This window comes from Homalodisca vitripennis, chromosome 7, assembly GCF_021130785.1.
Source record: "Homalodisca vitripennis isolate AUS2020 chromosome 7, UT_GWSS_2.1, whole genome shotgun sequence".
Classification (NCBI taxonomy): Eukaryota; Metazoa; Arthropoda; class Insecta; order Hemiptera; family Cicadellidae; genus Homalodisca; species Homalodisca vitripennis.
The window spans coordinates 129,723,389-129,748,053 of NC_060213.1; the positions used below are offsets into that span (position 1 = coordinate 129,723,389).

The 24,665-nt window shown below is 35.1% G+C and overlaps 1 protein-coding gene and 1 pseudogene across 1 annotated transcript in view; one reads left to right on the top strand and one right to left on the bottom strand.

Annotated features, from left to right (window-relative positions):
* Window positions 1–10,192, top strand: part of LOC124366888 — a 28,935-nt pseudogene extending 18,743 nt beyond the window's left edge.
* A 1,365-nt stretch (window positions 10,193–11,557) lies between these two features.
* The window catches only part of LOC124366324 (cilia- and flagella-associated protein 58-like), a 32,521-nt gene continuing 19,413 nt past the window's right edge, over window positions 11,558–24,665 (bottom strand). The window contains exons 10-17 of the mRNA XM_046822781.1: window positions 24,096–24,291; window positions 22,459–22,567; window positions 20,054–20,232; window positions 18,125–18,297; window positions 16,098–16,260; window positions 14,454–14,681; window positions 12,770–12,880; window positions 11,558–11,771 (exon numbers count right to left, since the gene is read on the bottom strand). Coding sequence (XP_046678737.1) covers window positions 11,598–11,771; window positions 12,770–12,880; window positions 14,454–14,681; window positions 16,098–16,260; window positions 18,125–18,297; window positions 20,054–20,232; window positions 22,459–22,567; window positions 24,096–24,291 — 1,333 coding nt within the window. The 3' untranslated portion in view covers window positions 11,558–11,597. The remainder of the gene's footprint in view (window positions 11,772–12,769; window positions 12,881–14,453; window positions 14,682–16,097; window positions 16,261–18,124; window positions 18,298–20,053; window positions 20,233–22,458; window positions 22,568–24,095; window positions 24,292–24,665) is intronic.

Below are 24,665 nucleotides of genomic sequence, written 5' to 3' on the forward strand. Positions count from 1 at the left end.
GTATCGTGATCACAACAAAGGTAAGAAGATTGCGAGTCCAGTTAGAAGCGAAAAGCTCCCGATGTTTTAGCGGCTGCTCTAAAAAAACAACAGGTCTAAGCCGAAGAAAAGCGGATGACTCTGGGTTGAGTCAAAAGTGACAGTTTTGAGAATCCTTCGCGATGCAACACAACAAGATACCGTTAAATCAAGAGCTTAGCGAAGATGATTATCTTCAGTTTATACTAACTAACTTTTCTGGTGTGATGAGGCGACATTTAGAAGTAACGGCGAGGTGAATCGCCATAACACGCGTCTAACCTCTAATCCACATTGGATGCTTGCAGTGGTCAATCAAAAGTATTGGACGCTGAAGACTTGGAAACAGAATAATTGGCCCCCACTTCTTTGAAAGAAATTCAAAATTGAGATATGTACAATTGTTTCCTAAACAATGTCTTGCCTAATATACTGATTGGTCTTCCGAACGAAGTTACACAAAGAATGTGGCTGCAGCAAGACGTCATTCCTCCATATTGTGCTTTCGCTGTTCGTAATACACAATGAACAGTTACCGGATAAATGGATAATTAGGGGTGCAATAGTCGGTTATCCCGCCCTTTCTCCTCCACCTGTTTGGACTACTACATTAGGGGGAGATTGAAGTGTATAATTTATGCTACAAGACCAACCCCCAGAGATGATATGATGGAAGGAATAAGAAATGAAGCAGCTTCCATTTCTCCAGAAGAAATCCAGTTCAGTAGACAGCTTAAGTGGGCGGCTGTAGCTTTACAATGGGAACGATATGAAACAGTTTTAGCACCTCTGAGGTGTTGATGGGCTTGATGAAGGACTTTTTATAGTATTAGTAGTGTTTTACTGTCCTGTTACAATTTATTACATGAATAAAATGCTTTAGATTTTTTTAGCTGTTTTAACATCCTATAATATTTAAAATTTTCCCAACCTCAAAAAATACCTCTTAAAGTTTTTTTGGTGGTTTCATAATAATTTTATTGAATTCTTTGGCCACAAAATAGGGGGAGGGGGTACAGCTGGAACGGAGTGTCTGTATTCACTCGTTATACCGCTATAATCAGTAGCCCAGATGACCTGGTTCACCCTGCATACATGATTAACTTTCCGTTAGATTACAGGCTGAGCCTGGCTCCTAGATCAAGGTATTGATAGACTCAAAAACGAGTGAAATGACGAAAAGTCGAATACCAGTAGACAAAATTCAGTTTAAAAGAAACATTTGTAAATTAGAAATAATATCCCTTCTGAACCACAAACGTGATAAATTCATATGAAGAACTCATTTAAATCTAGATGCAGACTGCAGCGGAATTCCTTTGAGACTTACAGAAATGTATATTTAATACAAAAAGGAATAATATTTATCATAATTGAAAACGTGCTTGAAGATCGGTTAGGTGGATAACAAACACTGTTTTACTAATTGCATTACTTTTTAAAGTTATCACAGATGACAATTATCACACTTCAGTTGTTCATCATCATCACACTAACTAATTTTTTATTTGGATTCTGGAAGGGGAGATACCATAATTGCACATAGATTCTATCATAGAAAAGATCGATTTACAGGCTTTTACATGAGTCACATTCTGTAACCCAAGCAAAACCTTTGACAGTGTAAACCACAACTTGCTGCTTGAAAAACTATCTTACTAAGGCATTATCAAAAATTAACTAAAACTTTTAAAATGTTACAGCATATATTTGTGTTGGGTATGATTTGTCTACAAAAGTAATAGTTGAGTGTGGTGTTCCTCAGGGTTCCATTTAAGATCCTTTCATTTTCTGATAGCTATCAATGACCTTCCTAGTAATTTGGAATGTGGCTCATCGGATCAGGATCAGACATGCCTCAACGTGATCAACACTTACAGACAACTGTTGTTGTAAATGTATCTCCACGACTCACAGATATATTTTGTCTGTAAGGTTTCCTGCTGTACTGTGGTCCGGTGTTCCTGGTGACGACAACTCTGGTAGGGCTGTTGAAGACAGAGACGGAGCCTCAACACGAGGATCAGGATCAGACATGTCTCAGCGTGATCAACACTTACAGACAACTGCTGCTGATAGCTCGCCTGCCTGCCTGCTGTGCGCACCATGGCTGTCGTACTCCTCACCTACCAGGTAACAAATCAGCAGCAACTCTTCACCTGAGCATCAGCAGAAATACTTCTTCAACGTCAGATATTAGTATAAATAATTTTGAAAAGGTAATATATTTTTGCAAAATATATATGAGAAGAGGGAGATAGAAAAAGAGGGAGAGGGAGTGAGAAAGGGAGAGAGAGAGGGGGAAAGGGAGAGGGGGAAGGAGTGGTAGAGAGAGCAGGAGGGGGACAGAGAGAGGGAGAGAGGGGGAAAAGAAAGGGGTGAGAGGGGGAGAGAGAGTAAAAGGGAAGGAGGGAGGGAGAGAGACACAGTGAGTAGACCGGTAGAATATAAAATCAGACGAGATAATAATTTGTTTATATTAATAAAACAATGAACTGGTATGTGTGGTATTTGTGCTAATTCTGTGATTTGTTTGTTAATTACTTTACATTACATTTACTGATTACACTAGAATACTTTGATTATTCTTTTATAATAAATCCTTATGAACCTCCAAAAATGTTTAATGTAAGAAAGTTTACTGCGAATATTAGTGTTTACTATTTCATCAATCAAATCAACTTGATTGATGAAATATTTATGTTTGACTCACCTTTAAATTTCATTGAAAGACATCTTGTTACATGGAAGGAAAGCTATATGACCATTGTACAGAAATGCGGAATTAAAATGAAGACTCTTTTCTTCATAACTTACTAAAACTGTATACAAAGTATTTGATTACAGTTAAATAGGTAGCAATGTTGCGTTACTTTTATTACAGTTTTAGGTTTTACAAACTTTAACTTTACTACAAATTGAAATGTCTGTCTTTTAAATTTTAGTTCCAACAAGGGTTTGACACTGGAGGTTATGTATGTTTAGATCATAAATGGTTGGATCACGAATCTTGAAAACCAAAATTGATCTTGAATGAGATATAAAGTTGAGATCAATTAAAGGATACTTGTGGTGGTAATCCAATTTGAAAATTGGTAAACAGCATGAGAATATTGTACTGGTAAACAGCTAACTGATGTAGACACGAGAATATTGTACTGGTAAACAGCAAACTGGTGTAGACACGAGAATATTGTACTGGTAAACAGCTAACTGGTGTAGACACGAGAATATTGTACTGGTAAACATCTAACTGATGTAGACACGAGAATATTGTACTGGTAAACAGCAAACTGGTGTAGACACGAGAATATTGTACTGGTAAACAGCTAACTGGTGTAGACATGAGAATATTGTCGCTGAAATTCCTTGACAGATTGCTTTCAGTGCGAATGACTCGGTGACGTGGCTCAAGCTCGTATCTGCGGGAGTGCCCAGGGAACAGTTCGCAGTCGTCACCATGTGCATGTTACCACTCAAGATCACTCTACCAGTGCTCCTAGCCAAGTACGTGGTGGGGGAGACTCCCATGGATGTCTTCAACAAGGTTTATCCTTGTAGGTACGTACGAGGTTAAGTGGTAGAGAGGACTTTATAGTCCTAACTTCGCCTCTAATAAAGACATTTTTCATTTCACTTACTTGTTGACTTCCATAATTTTTTGTTCTCTTAGGATAAGAAGATTAGAAAATACACCTAGTCCTAAAAGGACCTTTGCACTGCTTCTGGAGTGACAGGATATTCTGGTTGGGTAAGGTTGGGAGTAGGGGCTACCTGATCCATGAAGAAGAATTTAGGGCATTAATCTCAGTCATGTCCTCTCGGAAAAAGAGGAAGCCAGCTCTGTACCAGCCTCTCCGGTCAAAGCAGGCAGGTGTGGCACGTCCTTATGTCTAGGCTGGCAAGAGCATTTGACTTTTACGGAACCCCACCAACTCTAACAGTAGATTTAGACCTATCAACCTACACTCGCACCGTACTATCTCGACATTTACGATTGTGACGTGCCGACCCTGGACATCCATCAAGTTGCCCAGATTTGAGAGACACGTCGGTTTTTGCTGTGCCCAGTGTAGGTTCAACTGGAAGGTATAAAACAGCCAGAAGCGAACCTTCCTGGTTACTTCCGTAATGGTTTACAATTCAAAATATTGCTTTTTCTTTATACAGACGGGATCATGTTCCTTGTCGGACGAGTTCCAGTGACGTATTTTTCAGGAGACACCATGGTACAAGTTTATCTACGCCTTTCTCCTCTTCTAAGAATTTTTCACGTTTCATTCTTTCTTTGAGTTAAGTTTTGGTTTATATTCTCATTTTCTATTCTTTACTTAGGCTCTTGTATTGTGCTTATTGTTATGTTTCTCGATGATCCTGGTACCACATTATAATGAACGGCTGTACTGTTACTGCAACGTATTGTTTTAGGTTAAGTGCATTTGTTTTTGTTTCTTAGTGCTTTTGTTATGTAAATTTATATTGCTAGCCTTGTATGTACCTTAATGACTGCATGTTACACAGCATAGCCTACATTCATATATAGCTGATGACCGTTATTTTGTTGCTAAACTAGCCCACCAATGCATGTTAAACTCATTGTATGTCATTACCAAGAACGTAGCAAGAGGGTCCAAGGGATCGGGTCCAAGGTGTCCGGACCCACCCCCAAAATTTTCAATTTTTTAACGACTTTTTAGTAAACGATTATTATTATTTAAATAACTCAGTATTACTGACATGTACTGCTGAAAGATCGTTCTCAACAAAGAAACGGGTCAAGAACTTTTTAAGGGGTCTTACTCTCTGTCCAATACGGGAAAATACCAGTTGTCTGGACCCCCAACTCTTTTCCTGGCTACGTTCTTGGTCGTTACCATTTTTCGTGGTTGTTTGTTGCGACTTGGCTTACAATGACAGCAGCATTTTGCTCTTTGCGTTTTCTCCCATTACCATCTTGCATATGCATGTTACATTATAGATATAAATTGTCAATGTAACTGTATATGTCAACAAAATAAATAGATGTCACCACAATCCACTGTTATTTGATGATGACTTGATTTAGCATCAATTAACCCTACGGATCCAAGCAAAGTAAGAAGTAGATTTGGTAGAATATGAGGTAGTTGTAACTGAAGAAAACACAACCATACTTTTTGATAAGGAAAGTATTACAATTATTGTTAATCTTGCAGGTTGGCATTTAACCTCATCACTGCTGGCTTCGTCTGGGGCACACCGTATTTGATGGTGAAGCACCACTTCCCAACTTATTACTACGGTCTTCTAGTCCTTATCTACGGAGTATATCAGGTACACAAGTATAAAACTCATATCATAGTAATAAAGCATGGCCATATTACTTTACAAAATTACTGTAACAGCTTCAGTTAACATGGTTACTTGCTCAGTGTTGTTCAGCTCTCAGTTGTGCTCCTGCGTAAGGTGAAATGCGCCTTGTACAAGAAATGTTAACTTTGAATGAGATAGGAGCACAAATGCATAACAAATCATCAAAGTGTCAAAAGAAATTTTGTGAGTCAAAGACTGCCGAGAAATATAGCAACGCTGCACATACCTGGGAAAAGTAAATACCGGAAATAACGATAAAAAATATTGATCAAAGAATTCAACCGATTAAAAAAATTAAAACTCCAAAGTTCATACAAATTTATTATTAAAAAAATTATTTACCTTCAAACTATAATTTTTTGAAATTTAAATAGAAGTTCGGTACAATAATGTCGTTATGTTAAATCAAATATTTTTCTGCTTCTTTATATCACATTATATGAGTGTCTAGTAAGTTTATAAGGAAGTTTTTAAAAATTTGAACCGATTGAATATTAAAGGAAAAATAGACAAATAAATTTGGCCACAGAGGTGCTGCATCCATCGGATAAATTTCATAATATTTTCAGGTATGTTTAGCCTTATTTCCTTATTTCCAACGGACATCGTGTGTTATTTTACAACGTGTACATAATATGGAAGACTTAAAAGATAAACAAAAATACAAAAATAAACACAATAATAACTGATCACGTTATGACACCACAATAAGGCTAAAAATGGCTTACATAGATATATAACAACAAACTAACTACGTATGGAGTAAATAATAGAACTATACAAAAAGTTAACAATACATGAAGCAATAACATAAAACAACAACAAGAGAATCGTAATACCAACAGCAATAGAAATAACATTCATAAATTTAACAATTACTAATGATGTCAACAACAATCCAACCTGCATAAAAGAACAATATCAATCACAAGAACCCTAAGGCCTTAAGGAGAACTTCCGAGTTCTCAGTAATTAAATATTTGGTCTTCATGATGCAAGAGAGTACACAAAGGTTACTGCTTACACAGCCATCTCAATGAACCGGGGTTTAAAAAAACCTCTAGGATTTTCATATCCTGTGCTTCTCGTTCATCTGACCCCGTCCTGCTCTTTTTGTTTTTGTTTTCACAAATAAGGAAGGACTTTATAAAGCCACTATGATACAAAAACGAGGAACAACTGAAATTTATTTTGCAATAGATTTAATGTGGCCAGACTGACTGTACTGACCTGCAAAAGAATGGTTAATAACGTTCCAATCAGTGCAAGAACCTTATTCCAGGAATCTCAGGGCACTCTTTTGTATTTCAATTCATTGATAAATTACATGTCTTTTTTCTTTAAAAAAAGGCATATACAGTAGATATAGGTACTGCAGATGTTGATGATATATTGGTGGGTAGCTACTCCATCGATTTACTGTGACAAAATAACTTAAAACAAATTTGGGTATTTTCAATGACTTGTATTGATATTCATTCATACCTTAGATTTAAAGTTGAACTAGGCCAAATAACGTTGAGGTTAAAAGTAACACCTATTGAACCCAATGTCCACTGGCCACTATCTAAGACTACAGTAGGGATCACCAAAAAGTGCAGTTGAGGGAGGAGCCTATTTGGCGCGTGACCTTGGAGCAGCCAATGAGGAGTGAGCGACGTTGCCACATTTGTTCTCCGCTGTATCCATGGGACGCCGTGCTGCGTGGCAACGTCGGGCGGACCTGTTGGTCACCTCCAACTGCACTCTTTTGTGGCCCCTACTGTACATGAGGAAATTTTCATGTTTTCAGGTGTGCCTGTTCTCCATGTTTGTGACCCAGATGGCTTTCAGCGCCCGAGTGAGTGACCCTGCATTCGGTGGGACCTATATGACTCTCCTCAATACCCTGTCCAATCTGGGCGGCGCTTGGCCCAGAACTCTGGTGCTATTGTTTATTGACGGACTGACATTCAATTATTGCTCCAATGACACTAAGAATGTCTGCTCTAACCCTGACCTCGTTAAGGTAAGTAGGTCTTGTTTTTTATGTCTTTATTATGGAAATTGACCAATCTCATGATGTCAAAGGTCAACCGTTGCGTTGATCAAATTTAGTTTCATAAGTAGTAGCTTTGTAAATATGAACATGTTTTTGTGAGCAAGTATTGAGTCTAGTAGTAGACTGATTTACTCAGTTGATGTGTACATTTTAGACACATATAGATATCTGGTAGACCAATCTGTCATATAAATTATAATTGGCTGAGCGTTCGTGAAGTTATCACTTGAGAGGCTGAAAAATTATATATTATATATCTATGTCTGTCTGCACAATATCTTGAAAACGAACTGACATACAGACCTGAAAATGAGCATGAAACTTCATTTCTATATGAGGAACACTGAGTTTGATGATAGTTCATATAACTCTATGGGATTTGGCTGAGCTTTGCAAATATTTTTACGTTGGTCTTATGGGTAACTGTGATGGCAACGAAAAAATAGCAGAACAAATAAACTGTTTAACAAACTTAGTTTACTCATAAGAGATTTTAACATGTGACATACGAGAATGTAGTCTAATTATCTCAACACATCCAACATCATTTCATGATGCCGTGGTGTTTAGATTTTTATTATTTAAACATTGATAGGAACCCAATAATATAATGAACAAAAATGTGAAAGTGTCATGTGGCAAGATACCTCAAGAAAGATATTATCTGCAGACTTGAAATTTAATTCTACATAGACAAGAGTTAGTTCGATGATGTCACATGCCCAACCATGGAATTTGGTTGAGCATGGTTGAAGCCTAATCACTTAGTAGACTTATACAGTTTCTTTTTTGTTTACTGTGAAATGTAAAAATGTTTGTACCGTATGATTTCTCTGTCGTTATGTCAATGAGAAAATGAACTATGGATAGAAAATTTGCATTGTACCTCAGAGAAGTCTGTTTCACGATACACAGTGTGACATAGCCTACTCTTACCATGTAACAGCATTAGTTTTTTAGCAATGATGTGTTATGAAATAAAACAAAAATTAACTATTATTTAATTTTATAACTATGTTTTTACCTTAAGATACTATATTTTTGTAGCATTTCCTTTAGTATTTTATAGTTAACAAAAATGCAAAAGCGTAGAAGATATAGCCTACAACAGATTTTTTGTCTCTTTTAAGTAGTAAATATTTGACTTTTGGGAAATTGAGACAGCATAAAAAATCATGAAAAGGAGCAGAAGAAGACCAGACTCTGAATTGATTTTTAATCTTAACGCTGTCACAAATTGTTCTTGTAATACGTGACAACATAAATTTCAAGTTGTTTATGTTTGCGTTTATAGGGAAGAATCAAACTTTGTGCATTCAGCAAAATCACGAGCATAACTCAATGGGAGAAGAAAACTGCCTCGACATTTTTACCAAGGTTCACAGTACGACATCAAAAAATTGACCCAATTTATTCTAACAGGATGAACTAATCTTCTGCAGTACTACCAAATTCACAGAACAAGTCAATTAAGAAAAAAATCCCAATATTGAAATATTCTATCATCACAAACTGCCTCAACATTTCAAGTCATTGAATTATGAATGTTTTTAAAATCTTTAACTACCTCATGCACAGAAGTCTGTGAATAACTTGAAAATGTGTAATTGCTTAAGCCAATTGAAATGAACTGTTGCAATAGTAAACTCAAGTGTACTAACCTTCTACATGTGACAATTCTTTATTTCCTATCGCCCTAATTGATGAATCAATTGATCTAACTGACTACTTAACTAATTGATTCAGTTTGTTCTGATTTCCGCATATTTTTTTCTTACCAAGTAACAATACACTGTTGTCCTACTTATTTGTATAAAAATGAAAAAAAAACTGTATGTTACCTTTACAGAATCAGAAACTATTTGTCTGATCATTATGAAAATGTGTATGTAGATATAGATTTTTCTACAGAGTAGGTTTATATGCCATGCCCCATGCCCATTGTAAGTTGTAAGTTGCCACATTCCAAAGAATAAAAATTTTTTAAAGTGCCTGCCCATTATAAACTGCAATTACGAGATAGTTATGTATATTACATAGCCAAACACTATTTGAAGGCGCTAAGTTATGATGTATAAATATTAAGATAAATTTCTAGTTCAACTTAAAGCTAGAGTGTTTGACCTCTTCATAATAAAGTACATGTACACATACAATGGCTATAAACATACAGAGATTTTCTTGATCGTGGCAACAAGGCAAACTCTACTGTACATCGGCGTTGGAAATATAATTCACTTGAACCAGAAGTGCCCATACACGATCAAAGCTTACATAAAGCGTGTAAAGCCGTGGGAAATAGCTAGTTGTATAATAATTTCACGTTCAGATGTTTTGTGCAATACAGATTTTGATTTTTTATTCTAAAATTGTGAAATAAATATAATTATTTTATCCTTTGCATCCCACCAGGATTACATGAATGATTAGAATACAAACTCCGAGTCGTTCACTACACATATTATATGTTTGGACTCGTGTACAGATTTTTCCTTCCTCAAATTTCTGTTCTCTTTTTAATCCCTAACACACAACCGTTATGCCAGAGAGAGAACAGTGGTTCAGTGCTCACTTGACTGTCTGCAGGTCTGTGAAGACGGCTACGGTCTCTGCCACTCGTATGTAGATGGCTACTACGTGCTGGTCGGCATCTGTACAGTGATTGGACTGTTATGGATGGGCTGGGGTCGCCACACCATCCAGAACCTCCAAGGCAGGGACCTGGGAGACTGGAAAGTCAACAACACAAACAATCCGAACAAATCAAAAATAATGTTTTAAAATATAATGTTTAATATAATATAATTTTTACCATATAACTCTGTAATTTTTAAACCCTTCCCCACTCATTTCTCTTTCCCTAAACAAACAAAGAGGAATATGTAATATGTTAAGGAGCTATCAATAGAAGCTTAACCAATCTGTGATCAATACGACATTTTATAGTGCTGGTTGTTATATATTTTATATGTAAACGCTGAGTATAATCATCTAGAGCTGAGTATAACCATCTAGAGCTGAGCTGCTAGTATAACCATCTAGAGCTGAGTATAACCATCTAGAGAGTCTGAGTAGTAGCCAGGATAGGTATTGTTGATTCATGTCTACAGACAAGTGAAAAGGGCGTTGCCAGCGAGGGGTCTAACGTCCAGACTCCCCACAACAATTCTCAATTTATTTAATTACTTTATTATTTAATAATGATTATTATTTAAGACATGACATGTACTGCTGAAAGATCGTTCTCAACAAAGAAACGGCTCAGGAACTTTTTAAAGAACAAAATGGAGCCTTACTCTCTGTCCACTACGGAAAAATATCAGCTGTCTTTATCCCTTCCCCCAAAATTGTTTCCTGACTACGTTCTTGGCAAATGAAAACGTAGAATACAATGATTAACTGGAGTTCAACCATTCAGTGATCAATATGACTTCTTTACTGCTGGCTGTAAAATTAAAACAAAATCTAAACTGTTCTATTTTTTAAAGTTTATAGCATAATTTATAATAAAAGTCTTGAAACATTTCAGCTGAGAATAACCATTTTCAGTCAACAGGTGTTAAAACCAAACTGACAAGATCAGTAATGCACATCCTCAGATGAGTAAAGAGGGAGGAGCAGTACTGTGATTGGTTGGAGCTCCACCAATATCCAATCACTGGATCAATGTGCTCTTTAGAGCAAGAACAGTTTCTAAGAAAAATATAAAAGCCTAAATTATAAAACAGAAAGCCTGAGAATTTTTTTGTTGCAAGGTATTTCACATCCAGAAATTTGTCTGTTGCCAGACAGCTGGTCAAAGCTACAATTACTTTAGAAAACATAACACAGTAGCAGAACAAAAGACATCTGATTCCATGCCTTTTTAATCTCAACGATCTACAAACAAAGGTAACATAACCAAAACAATAATTATCTGTAACAACTCATATTATTTTAAAATGTGCCGGCCTATTTATAGAGATTTCTAAACTTAATAGCCTTGTAAAATAGAATAAAAAGTAAACATTTCTTTTCCATACTTATGTCAAATAAACCTTTACTTACCCATTACTTACCCCATGTTTTAAGTTGAGTTTTCCCATTCACTGTCAGCTAATTTGGATTCACTGGTTTACAGGATGTAGAAAATAAAACCACAACTAATCAAAAAGTAAAAAATAATTTATTAACAATTTTTAAGTTTTTAAATTGAGCTGTTAGATATATTAAATCCTCCACCCATGAATCTAGTTTTTAAAGGCAATGGAGGTAATTCTTCCTTCCCCTTTTCCTCCAGAGCGTTGGCACTTTTTGATGGCTTTATGCAAGAAATCGTCTTATCCACTGGCTTTCCCTTTAACTTCTCGATTAGCTTTTTCTGAAAACCCATTTTTACATTACTTACAGTTAAAAACATGTATACAAATAATGCTATAAGTATCATTTGTTTTGTTGACCTGAAAGAAAATTACTAAAGTACGAGACATATCAATGCAAGCTTGGGTTGTGGCGCAGTGTTGCCAACTGTAATGGAAGTATGATTATGGATAATCGATTGAATTCAACAATCGAGCGACCATTACTGCTCATCTACCTTCCTGAATCCTTTACCTTCACGATTTTAATTAACGCTTTTACACAGAACTTGAGAAAAAATAATAAAATAAAAACATTCGGAATAATCGAACACCAAAAAAACAAAACGGATGTAAACAACCGGAACGAAGCGAGACACCATCGTGTTGCCTCAAACAGTGAATCAGCTGATATGACAATGTGGCAACACTGCAGGGTGAGGGGGGAGTGGGGTGTGGTAACTTTCCATAACATCAGACTTGCAATTATATGTCACGTATTATAACTCCATTTAGTGTGTTAATGAAATGGTATTTATATTTTTAAAACACTTATTTTCTTTACAACTTGATGAATTTTCTATAGAAACCTTTTTTAGGTATGTAAAGCCATTTCATATTCAATTTCAAAACAAAGTTTTATAATATGTCAAATTTTAAAAATCAATGGCACACAATACACCAACTAACTATTGAACTAGACGCAACTTTAGTGGCATATTGGCTAAAGAACATTATTACAAATCATTCTTTACACATTTAGACTTTGCCAAAGAAAATTTGGCAAAGCCTAAATGTTTGGCAAAGAAAGGTTTGAGTTCAAGACCTTTTTTACATATTAGAATTATGTAATGATTACATTACAAATCCTACTGATACATTAAATACTTTGAACTTGTTTTTGTTAAAATGATAGCAAACAATCAGAATTGAGCCAGGCATTATTTTTCAATTCAAACAATAACAATTGAACCTCCTCTATTGTAACAATTCATGTAAACAATTTAAATAGTATTTTCACCTGTTCATAGAACTTTTCCTTCCAAGATAAGATCTCATTGTTAGTTTTCTCCAGTTCCATTTTCAACTCATTAACTTGCTCCATCCTCATCTGCAGGTCCCCGAGTAGATACTGGAAAAACATAATGGCTATTATAAGCGAGGTCAGAAAGCGAAATTGTTTCGGGGAAGCTACACTTAAACTATTTTGGGAAAACATCAAAAATTGATTTGATCTAGCTCGAGTGATCACATTCACTCTAGCATCATTGTTAAAGTCTCGTCTTATCAAAATAGGATCTCAGATTTGAATCCTGCTTCAGATGAGAATTAGTTTAAATTAGTAACATATTGTTCTTACTCAGCTTTTATTATTATTTTGGTTGTTGCATATTAATTGTATTATTTATTGACACAAACAATGTACTCTGTGTTCAAGAATAAAGACTTCTAATTTTGGTTAGCATACCCCACAAAAAAAAATTCCAGTAACCAAAATGGAAAAAGCCAAATAAATTCAAGATAACAATAACAGCAGGGGTGCACCAATGATGATGAACAGGATGGTCTGCCCCCCCCCCACCCAAGAGCATTTTGTTTCAAAATAATCTATTGCCTAACAGTATTTTTTTTTCAGCTAAACAATTATGTCAGAACTTTGAAATCAGTCATAATAAAATATAACATTAATATCTATTTTACTTTGTAAAATATACGGCATTACACATATAATAATTCAATTTTGTTCAAAACACTAAAAATTTTACCATCTTGCAACAACATATTTAATTACAGTACACTTGTATCTATCTTGTATAAACATTTGGTATAAACAATTGTATATGTAGAAACCCAGAAATACATGAACTAAATTTTAATATAACTTACGTAATTGTAGCGTATTAGGTAGTATGTGGTCGATTTACAAACTCGGATATCTACACTTTTTGATCCGAGAGTAGACATCAAGATTCAGCCTTGGTCTTGATTTATGATTTAAACTATTTTGTACAATATTTTGTTAATGTTATGATCACATTTTGTTTTAGTTAAATATACTTCATTTATAAACTGTATTTGTTGAGATTATTACAAAAATTCTTGTAATAGTCCTGTTCTTGAATTTGGGTATAAATGTTGGTCTGGTGGTTACTGGTTAGTGGTGCACCCAGAAATCTCCTCTGGGGGTGTCCGGACCATTGAGAGAGAAATCTTGAGCATGGAAACCCTGATGTCAATAGAGGGCCTTCCCCCAAGAAAATTTTGAAATATTAGGTTCTAGAATCGTAATTTTATAGTACTTCTGAACTAATAAAAGGAGGACAAAGATCAGGTCAGAGTGTATAGTTTACAGTAAAACCACTCTACCGCCAATCACCAGCAAGCTTAAGTTAAGTAATATAATAACAATTTATTACAACAATTTTAAGTCAACGAGTATACATTAGATGTTATGTAACATGTAAATAGACTGGTTGAGAGATAAACAGTACTAGTCAGAAAAGAAAAATAATTACCTAAAACACTTATAAGGAACAACTATACAAATTTAGTTATATAAAGAAAATTTATTGAAAGATTACACAACAAAGGCAAATATCTATGGTAAAAATTTCTTGATTTAACTGTTAAATGATCAATAACGAGAGAAACCTAATTCCCTCTGATGGGATCATAAGCATTAACAATTCTCCTATGGTACTGACCTTGACTTTCTTCTCCGACTGAGTGAGCCGCTGCTTGCAGCTCTCTGCTCTCTCCCTCTCGGGCTGCTGGTGCTGGTATCGGGCCAACATCTGGTCGAGGTGAGCGTGCCTACGCTCGAGGTCCACACATTTTTGCTCCGCCTCCACCAGTGCGGTCGCCTGATCCAGGATCCGCCTCTGCTGCACCTTCACTTTGTGCAGTAGCTCGTACTTGGACGGGTCCGATCCCTGCAAGAGTCATAAGTCATATTGATTTGCTTTCCTCTTCAGGAAAACCAGTATTTTACGTCACAAATAGGTTCTCGTAGCAACACAGCAGTTACAGAATTTGCTGGTTAGCTTTGATTAATAGAGACTTATTGCTGAACGTCAACTTTGCATTTCCAGAAGCTTTTTAGCATTGAAAATGCATCATTTCATCCAGCCTAAATGCTTAGCTATTCGGTTTAAAAGAGTAACAAAACAAGGTTATAATGAAAATGCCATGATTGAATCACAAATAGCATGTTTTTAAATTTTTTTGGCAGAGTTGACATTAAAAATTAAAGCAGAAAAAACCAAAGAAATACCACTTGTTTACAAACAACGTAAAGTAAAAATTGTACGAAAATTCAGCCAAATAACTAGTGCAATGTTAGACATACACTCTCTGCCTATCATATTGTTCTTAGCCATTTTCAAATTTTGGAGGTTGATAATTCTTTTGTGTCAAAACAACTTAAAGTATGTTATAAGCAGTCTTTTCTGTTGTGCTGTTTATACCTTAGAATGGGATAATGTTTAAGTTTTTATTTCAGTACCTTCCTTTATAAACCATGCAAACAGTTATAATAAGCTTTTACTATTTAAAAATCACACTCTAAATAATATTGCATTATGATATTATTTGCATAGCATATATATTTTGATGGATACAACAGATTTTTTTACTTGATGTTCACTTATTAGACATACTGCCTGCCAGTGAATGAATTTTGTCTACTTTATGGCTTAAATATAAACAAGAAATTAAAAAATGGAGAAAGATCACAAAACAATATATAATATATAAGTTGGTATTTTTGTTTTGAGAGAATAACAGGATTTCGGACATTTGCCATCGTATGATTTAAAAAAAGTAAAACACAACGTTTCAAGGGTTGGAATTTATCCTCTTCATCAGGTGGGGGAGGTATTAGCACATACAAAAATAAAGATCAGAAAGAAAAAAAGAAGGAAAAGAAAAGGGCTCAAACATACCCAAAAGCCAATTGCCAAAAGCCAGAGAATGCAAGTCCCGAGCACAAGTTATGAGTACAAGAAACACAATCACATGGCACAGATGAAAGTGGGATATTAACACGAAAATCGACATTGACTCTTTCTTTAGCACCGCGTTGTGTCATCTGAAACAATGGGACAGGAAGGCGATGGTCAGGAGGAGGGACGTTTAAAGGCAAGCTGCTTCCGGCCCTATGTTTTGGTACCAGACCATAGTTTCATGGTGTTTTACTTCTTTTGTAACCAAAACTATGGCAAATGTCTGAAATCCTGTAATCCTGTCAAACCTTCCATCGTCAATAAGAAACTTTAAACAAAGAATGTTTGTCTTGATACAACATTTGACAATCAATACTTGGGCTGGAGACACTGTGCACCTCATACCTCCAATTTCCTCCAGCGGTGGATGTTCAGGGGGTTCTGGAGCTCCTCCTCCAGCGCTCGAGCCTTCAGCCGCTCCTTGCTCATATCCTTCTCCAGGTGATGGATCTCTGTCCGCAGGTCTGCCATGTTGGTGAGGTTACGTGTCAACACGTCTTTCTCAGTGCTGCCAACACATACACAGTACAATGTTGTTGGCAATACTGGTGAGACCAATTTTGCAGATTACAATTCAAGAGCCACACTGTTTTCTCAGATACTTTCAAAATCAAAGGATAAGTTAAATTTCAAAACGTATCTTGTATATTTGAAACCGTCAATATCAAATGTAATCTCCTTTATCATGAATATTAAAACTATTACCGTTAGTTAACCAAAATTGAGAATGTAACAACTTTAGCTAACTAAATATTTATTCATTTGTGGTAAGCATCCAGGACAGAGTGTTATTATATTAATAAATATGCTTATGTACAATATATCTTGTCTTATATTCTCGTTCATCCTTTTTGTTGGACTACCACAGTCCTTTATGGTACTAATTCATCATCAGACCCTAAGGTAAGGTCTGATATTATTCCATCTAGTAGATTTTATTCATTTTTAAAAAGTAAACAAGTACATGAAAGTAACGAAATAAAACATTTTTATAAATAACAGTTTGTTAGCTGTATACACCAGACAACACGAACAGTGTAGCATCTTAACATGTACTCTGGGTATTATATGATTTATACATATACCAAATTTATTTTACAGAATTAATTAAGAATTACAGAAATAGTGTATAAGTTGATTGTAAAATCAAGGCAACCCGAGAGACAACACTAGATAAATATTAGATCACATAGATCATTTCACATCTCAGATAGTTTTTATTAATTTATTTTACTTTCTAATATTTGGGTAAACTATGAGGAAGTTCATAAATAAACTAAAAATGAACATATAACCCATTGACTTGTTTGCTTTAAAAAATAAATTTAAAAGTATTATATTCAGAAGTTTTTTAATTTTAATTTTTGAATCTGCAAAAAAGTCAGTCAATGGTAGGACTATTACATTGTAAGATTATCAGAGACACACATATTTGTTATACAAAGCAAAAATTGTATTTACTGCTCAATAAAATATTTTCACATTTTGCCATAGAAACCCTAGAAAGTGTTTATAAAATGTATTTACTGCTGTTTATTTCCAAGGACATCAGTGTCTTTTAGAACATTACTGTAAAGATAATAGGATTTTGGATATTTGCCATCATATACGTTACACTATGTAGTTTTATACATTTTATAATATATAACGATGATAAACATTTGAATCCTATTACCCTTTCAAACCTTCCATTGTCAATAACAAACTTTAAACAAAGAATTTCTGTAGTGTGTGGATACATTTAAACTTTCTCTTTTTCAGAATTATTTACTAAAAGTTTAAAAGAATGAAGCTAACACCATTTTCTTGTGTTTTACGAAATCCTCTGTTTACAGTATTTTTATTCAAAGAGGCCAAACGCCCCAGTAAAGAAAAAGCATTCACTTATTGGTATCGTTGGTTTTGTTAATGGTAATGCTCAATGAGACACCCCATTAAAAATGATCTAGTTCCCCCATCATTCATTTTGGACAAGAGAGTGGGAATTTTCAAATCCATTGAAAACATCTTTGGATTATTATATTACATCCCCAACAGCTATCTATCTTTTCCATCGTTGGTATATCTTATAATATGGCCTGTGGTATAATTTTGATAATTGGCTCATGTTACCACCTTATGTCAAAAGCAGATTTGCCATCGTCACGATTTATTAATGGTCCATAATCTAAATTGAAGGTGATTGATGTATTGCTATTATGAAACTACAAATTGGGGTATCAGGCAAGCAATTAAAAATAACTTCTGATTATTAGAATAACACGTTTAACCTGATGCACACTCACAATCAATCTAATTAGTACACCTTAGGGGTAGACTAGATTTTCATTTCTTTTAATTTTCATTAGCAGTTCATTGTCAGTTCAGTTTACCTGAGCTTCTGTATCTCCAGCTTGAGTATCCGGATATCCTCAAGTCTCTGGGAGTAGTGGTTCTCCCCTGCGTCCAAACTGCTCTGTAGCGTCTTGGTCTTCTCTCTCAGCATGGCCAGCTCATCATTGCGTCTCACCAGCTGGGCGTTAATTATGTCCCGAGCATTGGTTAACTGCAACATAGCCATCGATGTAGGAAATTTATCCCCAGTGGTGGGTCAGAGGACTTGTCTACAACAAGGGAGAGCTTCCAAACAGCTCTTCAGCATCTTGGTGATCTCGCTCAGCGGTTTTCAGGGCCAGAGAGAAATTATTGGTTTTTATTCATGTTATATATTTTGAAAGAGAGAAATTTTACTCTCTCAGCGGTCTTCAGGGCCAGAGAGAAATTATTGGTTTTAATTTATTTTATATATTTTGAAAGAGAGAAATTTTATTTTGATTTATTAAGTCTCAAAGAGAAAGTCCGAGGTATTCCTCAAAGACAAAGTCGGAGATTTGTAAAATGCAGTATTCTGGCAAAGTAATGTTAATGTTATTGTTTAACATCCACATCCTGTCCTAAAGTTGCTGTGTTGAAGCGAACATTTGCTGCTTCTACAGATGAACTCCTTAGCTAAAGAGACGAATCATAATCAAAACAGTAAGTCATTGCAAAAATGTCAAATGTTAGTTCAAAGAATAAGTTTGCATTTACACACAGTCAATTTGCGTTTTGGTCATCAGAGAGTAACAGTTACCAAAACGGTTGACCATGCTCTTATCGAATTTTGGGTCCCATGTGGATAACCAACCTCTTTGTGACAATGCCTTTTTGCAAATCAAAATGTCTTGCAAATATAGGAAAATATTGATACCCAGTTTGCGACTGATCCTGTTTTCGTTCTATCAGAACTCATCAGCATGGTGAAATAGCTATGGAAGTGGAAAATTTACATTACTGCTGGTACTGTTTGTTTTTCTCAAAGACAAAGTCGAAGAATTGCTTATTGTAGTATTTTGGCAAGGTAATGTTTCTGTGTAGTGACAATGCCGAGACTGGATTCCAAGCAGCTTTTGGGTATGTTTAAACTTTTTTCTTTCCCTACTTTTCTTCTTTCTGTTCTTTATTTTTGTATATATCAGTACCTCCCCCACCTGACGAAGAGGATAGATTTCAATCCTCAAAACGTTGTGTTATACCTTTTGTAAACTTTAACGATGGCAAATGTCCGAAATCTAGTTATCCTTTCAAACCTTCCATCATCAATAACAAACTTTAAACAAAGAGGGTAATGTTATTGTTTACTGTCCACATTTTTCCCTAAGGTGTGTGTTTAAGGATTCATTCCTCTGTGATGACCATGACACAATTCGATCGTGTTCCAATGCAAACTTAATCTTTGAGCTAACGCTCTGACATTTTTGTGATGACTTTCTGTTTTGACTTCAGTTCGTCTCTTCAGCTAAGGAGTTCAACACACACACCTGTCTTTATTGGAACTAAATAGACAGATCATAAAGGGTATGTGACAATGAATGTACCAAAGATATGCTTGTGTTAAGGTTTTTACGTTGCAAAGAAATGCCATTTTTTCAATGGGTAAATATTTCAGTAAATCTTTGTTAAGAACATTTTTTTACAAAAGTAACCCCATTGTAAAAGTGCTATAAAATTTATGTCCCAAAATTCTTTAGGAAAACAGTGCATTTGTTTATGCAATCACCAGTACACACCTATTAAAAAAATATGGATTCTCTTATCCGCATCATTTTTTATACAACCAAGCTCAGAGCACTTTCTTTTTGTTTTCTCAATAAATAAAGAAAGAGTATTTAATAAATGTTCTAATTTAAGTAAAAAATTCTAATAAACAAACTTTACCTGCAATATTACATAATTGTGGAATATACTGTAGTTATATGTAAAAAAAGAATCACAAACTCTACCTGCTCTATTTCCTTCTGGTCACGTTCACGCTGAGCGTCTGCCTCGCGTATAATGTGCAGCTGGCTAATGAGATCTGCCTCCAGTTTGGTCAACTGCTGTTTCGCCTCCTTTAGGTCGTGTTCCACCTTCATCGTCTCCACCCGCATCGCCTCTTTCTCTGCATGAGCCTTGCGCAGGGCTGCAAACACACAAATACTGAGTTCCCAGGATGGTTCCACAGACACTCGCAAGAAAATATCATAATTTTGTTTACAGATTAAAATCTTTCCTTACGTAATTCATTAATCCAGTTTTGTTCATATAGTTATGTAGCTTTTTTATCCACTTTAAGTAGAGAAGTATTTTCTTATTTATCAAAGGTTGCTGCAAGCATTGATAATGAGTGTGTCCTATCTTTAACCTAGAATCAAGGACGTAGCAAGCAAGGGGTCCAAGAGGTCCGGACCCCCCCAAATTTTCAATTACTTTTTTAGAAAACAATTATTATTATTATTTAAGTAATTCAGTATTACTGATATGTGCTGCTGAGAGATTGTTCTCAAGATTCAAACGAGTCAAGAACCTTTTAAGGAACAAAATAAGGAATGAGCGGTTGACTGCAATTTCCTTATTTTCTGTCCACTACGGGAAAATATCAATCATCTTTTACCCTCCCCCAAAAACATTTTCCTGACTATGTTATTGCGAAGAATGTTCTTCAATCAACAAAGAATAAATGTTCTTTCAAAGACGTAGCCAGCAAGGGAGGTTCAAAGGGTCTGGATCCCCCAAATTTTAAATTTTGTTCAATTACTTTTTTAGTAAATAATTATTTAAATGATTCAGTATTACTGACATGCACTGCTGAGAGATCGTTGTCAACAAAGAAATGGGTCAAGAACTTTTTAAGGAACAAAATGGGGCCTTACTCTTTGTCCACTACAGGAGAATATCAGTTGTCTGGACCCCCTCCAAATTTTTCCTGACTGTGTTCTTTGGTATATATAAAAATATTTTATAGAAATTACCCAATTAAAATATGAGAAAATCTGTTAACATTGTATAATATAAAAAGTATGGAATATATTCACATCAATTCACTTGATTATATTTTTCTGTAATATAGATTTATAACCCTTCTTTTATTACAGTTAATTTTAATACAGAAATATATTATGACTTATTAATGCCTGTATTCTACTAAAATTTAATTTGATTCTTTATTTAAACCATTTACTATTACAGATTAAATAATGTAATAAGTAATAACTTTAAGACTTAATATAGGTTGTAAATTTAAATTTTTTTGATACAAATCACTACTTAGTTTGTGGGTCTACATACTAACTTCTCCTTCAAGTGAAAGTGGGCAGGCGGAGCTGTAATCCCTTATAGATTTTAAAGCCTTCAAAATTTAGGGAGCCCCACCCACTTCAACATTATCCTCGACAAGTAGACCTGTGGCTGGGCCTCTGTAAAATTGTCTAAGTACAGGCTTGCTGATGTGCTTGGACATCCATTGTTTTGCCCAGATTCAATTGACACATACGTATAGCTGTGCCCAGTTTAGGTTCAACTGGCAGATCCAATCCAGCCAGAAGAGAAACCCTCCTCGGGTATTATTGACAACAGATGATTTAAAGGTTTTTTTCAAAAAAAAAGGAGAGGTCGACCCCCTTTTAAGCCTTATTCTGTCCATCCTCATGGACCACTGGCCTGTGCGAGGATCTTATGAAACAGAATAAGGGCGAGAGTTGATACAGTACAAGATCGATGGTACTGATAATAAGCGCAACGGTCACAGACAGGATTTAAATCTGCTCTATCTCTAACTTAGATCCATAGTCCAACGACTTAGACTGCTTGGCCAAAGGGTCTCCCAAGGTATGACACAATTATGAACATCTGTCAATTTTAAGTATTACGATTAAAAATCACAACATGGTGATGAACAAATTGAATTCAATGTTTGTAACAATTAAAAAAGAAAAACATATAACGCAGAACTCAGGAGAAACACAGTGAAACACAAGTGAAGTCAGGAGAAACACAAATGAAAATTCACAACAACAGAGATAGCAAGCAAGAGAGAAGCAAGGACCATACTATAGCAGAGAGGGGCAAGGATGTAGCCAGCAAAGTCCAAGGGGTCCAGACCCTCCCCAAATTTTCAAAATTATCAATTACTTTTTCAGTAAACGATTATTATTATTATTTAAATAATTCAGTATTACTGACATGTACTACTGAAAGAACATTCTCAACAAAGAAATGGGCCAAGAACAAAATGGGGCCTTACTCTCTGACCACTACGGAAAATATCAGTTGTCTGGACCCCACCCAAATTATTTCCTGGCTATATTATTGAGGAGGGGGAGACTGATGGCCAGTCTCTGTGACACAGGATTGCTAGTCAGTTACTTACCCAGTTGCTCTCTCATCAGTTGGACCTCTTTGCCAGCAATGTCCTCTTTGAGCTGCTCTATCTGGAGAGTCATCACCTTGGCCTTGTGCTTGTACTCGGTTATGTCCTCCTGTAAAAGAGATCATGTAAAAATATCTAAAAGGCCAAAAGCAAATCAATTACTTACCAAAACAAAAGCATGTTCTAGAGCCCAGTAGCGTATCAAGAATTTAAGTTTAGGGAGCACATCCACAATATCATATTTCTTGGAGATGAGATGGCGCAAAACTATCTCCTATTTTTTTTAAAGCATTATGTATAACAATTATTAACCTTATCTTACCTTTTATACATTAGATTTTTGATCTACTGAGACATTAAAAGTTATTAAGAGTATTTAATGTGTACAGTATTTACTGTTAGCGAGTCACGAAATGACCCCTAGTCTCTTTGTATACCGGCAAATTCAAGGCACTAATCACCTCTCTTGAGGCTCTAATTATAACCGTGTACATTAATGTTGCAGACGCAATTACTAACTTAAGTGCCTGCAAATAAGGTGATACCGCTACAATACACAGCTGCACCATGTACTGGGACAGGAGTCATCTCGTGACTTGCCTACAGTAAAGTCTGCAGCAGTTGAGAGAATAAACACTCTAAAACGACTAAAACCTTAAATAAAAACTAATTTATACAATATTGTCCTTCAATATACAGCACGAGTAAAGAGCCATCCTTATCCACCGACAACACCATCAGCTGAGAAATAAACTGGTGAAATTATATGCTATTACATATTAGATACTGAATATTACAAGTGCTATTAAATATTCCGTTGATGTAATAGTTTTCATTATTGAAAACTAAGCACTGATTAAGCACTTTCAATTCAATGTATTGCTATCATTCTGATTTCATACAGAACATCATACTGGGTACGACTTTTAATGCACTTCTGCATTTTTGAAAAAAAGTGAATTAAAACATCCAGGTATGGTTTAAATAATCAGAACATATTTTTCTAACATGTCTTACTTCGTTTTCTTTAGTATCTGTCAGTGTTTATATTTTTAAAATTTTCGATTATATGATGACCTCCGAGTAAAGGCAATCTCTATTGTACCAGAAGCACAGGTGAAGAAACTCTATAATCTCTCAACTCACACCATTAATGCTCAAATTTTTATTTTTATTTTTCTAAAATACATACCAAACCAAATAACGTATTTAGTTAAGATGATTAGGTTAAGGGTGACAATTAATAGGAAAATATTTGCTCTGAATTGCAAAATATTTAATATACCTCTCAAGTATATTCGAGCATGAAGTACATAAACTGATAATTTCACTTAATAGTTGAAACCATCTAAGAACTAGCTTAGTAAATATTTTATTTTACAAAGTTGACGTTAGAATACAGAATCCACAGCCTTGTTGAAATGTTCTTTTTTAATACTAAAGTTGTTTCTGACTTTTAAGAGGATAAAATAAAAGATTGAAACACTCTACTTAGTGAATAAACACTCTTGGGAGTGCTCAAATGTTATTCTTCTTTATATTGTAGTGTGAAAAATTAAATATAAACGTTTGAAATCTTTGCACCAAACTAAGTAATAACAAAGTGTGTAGGAAAGCTCACAAACACACTGACTGACCTGAGCTTCATTGAGATTCTTGCAGCAAGTGTTGAGCTCATATCGGACGTTCTCACATTCCGCAACCTTCATCGACAGCTTAGCCTCCGTCTCCGTCAGTTTCTTTCTGTAGTCGTTGAGAGCCATCTGTTGCAGCTTATTGTCCTCGATCGCTGCTTCTAGTTTCTTGGTCAGAATCACTGCATCAGCTACATGGCTGCAGACATCCCAAGGTCGTTTATTAATAATGGTCCGATCTTACTAAACAAAGGATTACCTCAAGTTTCCGCAATTTCCCAACTCAACTTGATTTACTTCATATTATATCAGCATTATATTTTCAATTTTCAGCTTTCCACAATTCCCAGAATGTATGAATTTTTTAAGGGATTATATCCCTTTTAAAGTGTTTACAGAGTTGTTGAAATATCATGAGCAGTTATTAAGGAAAACTAATGTAAAAATAAATGAATCACTGGTAAATGAATACAAATTTTCCAATATTAATTTTAGTATTGCAGGGCCGTAGTTTCAAAATAACTCATAAATATATTTGCAATGAAACATGAAAACCAATTACAGAAAACTTTA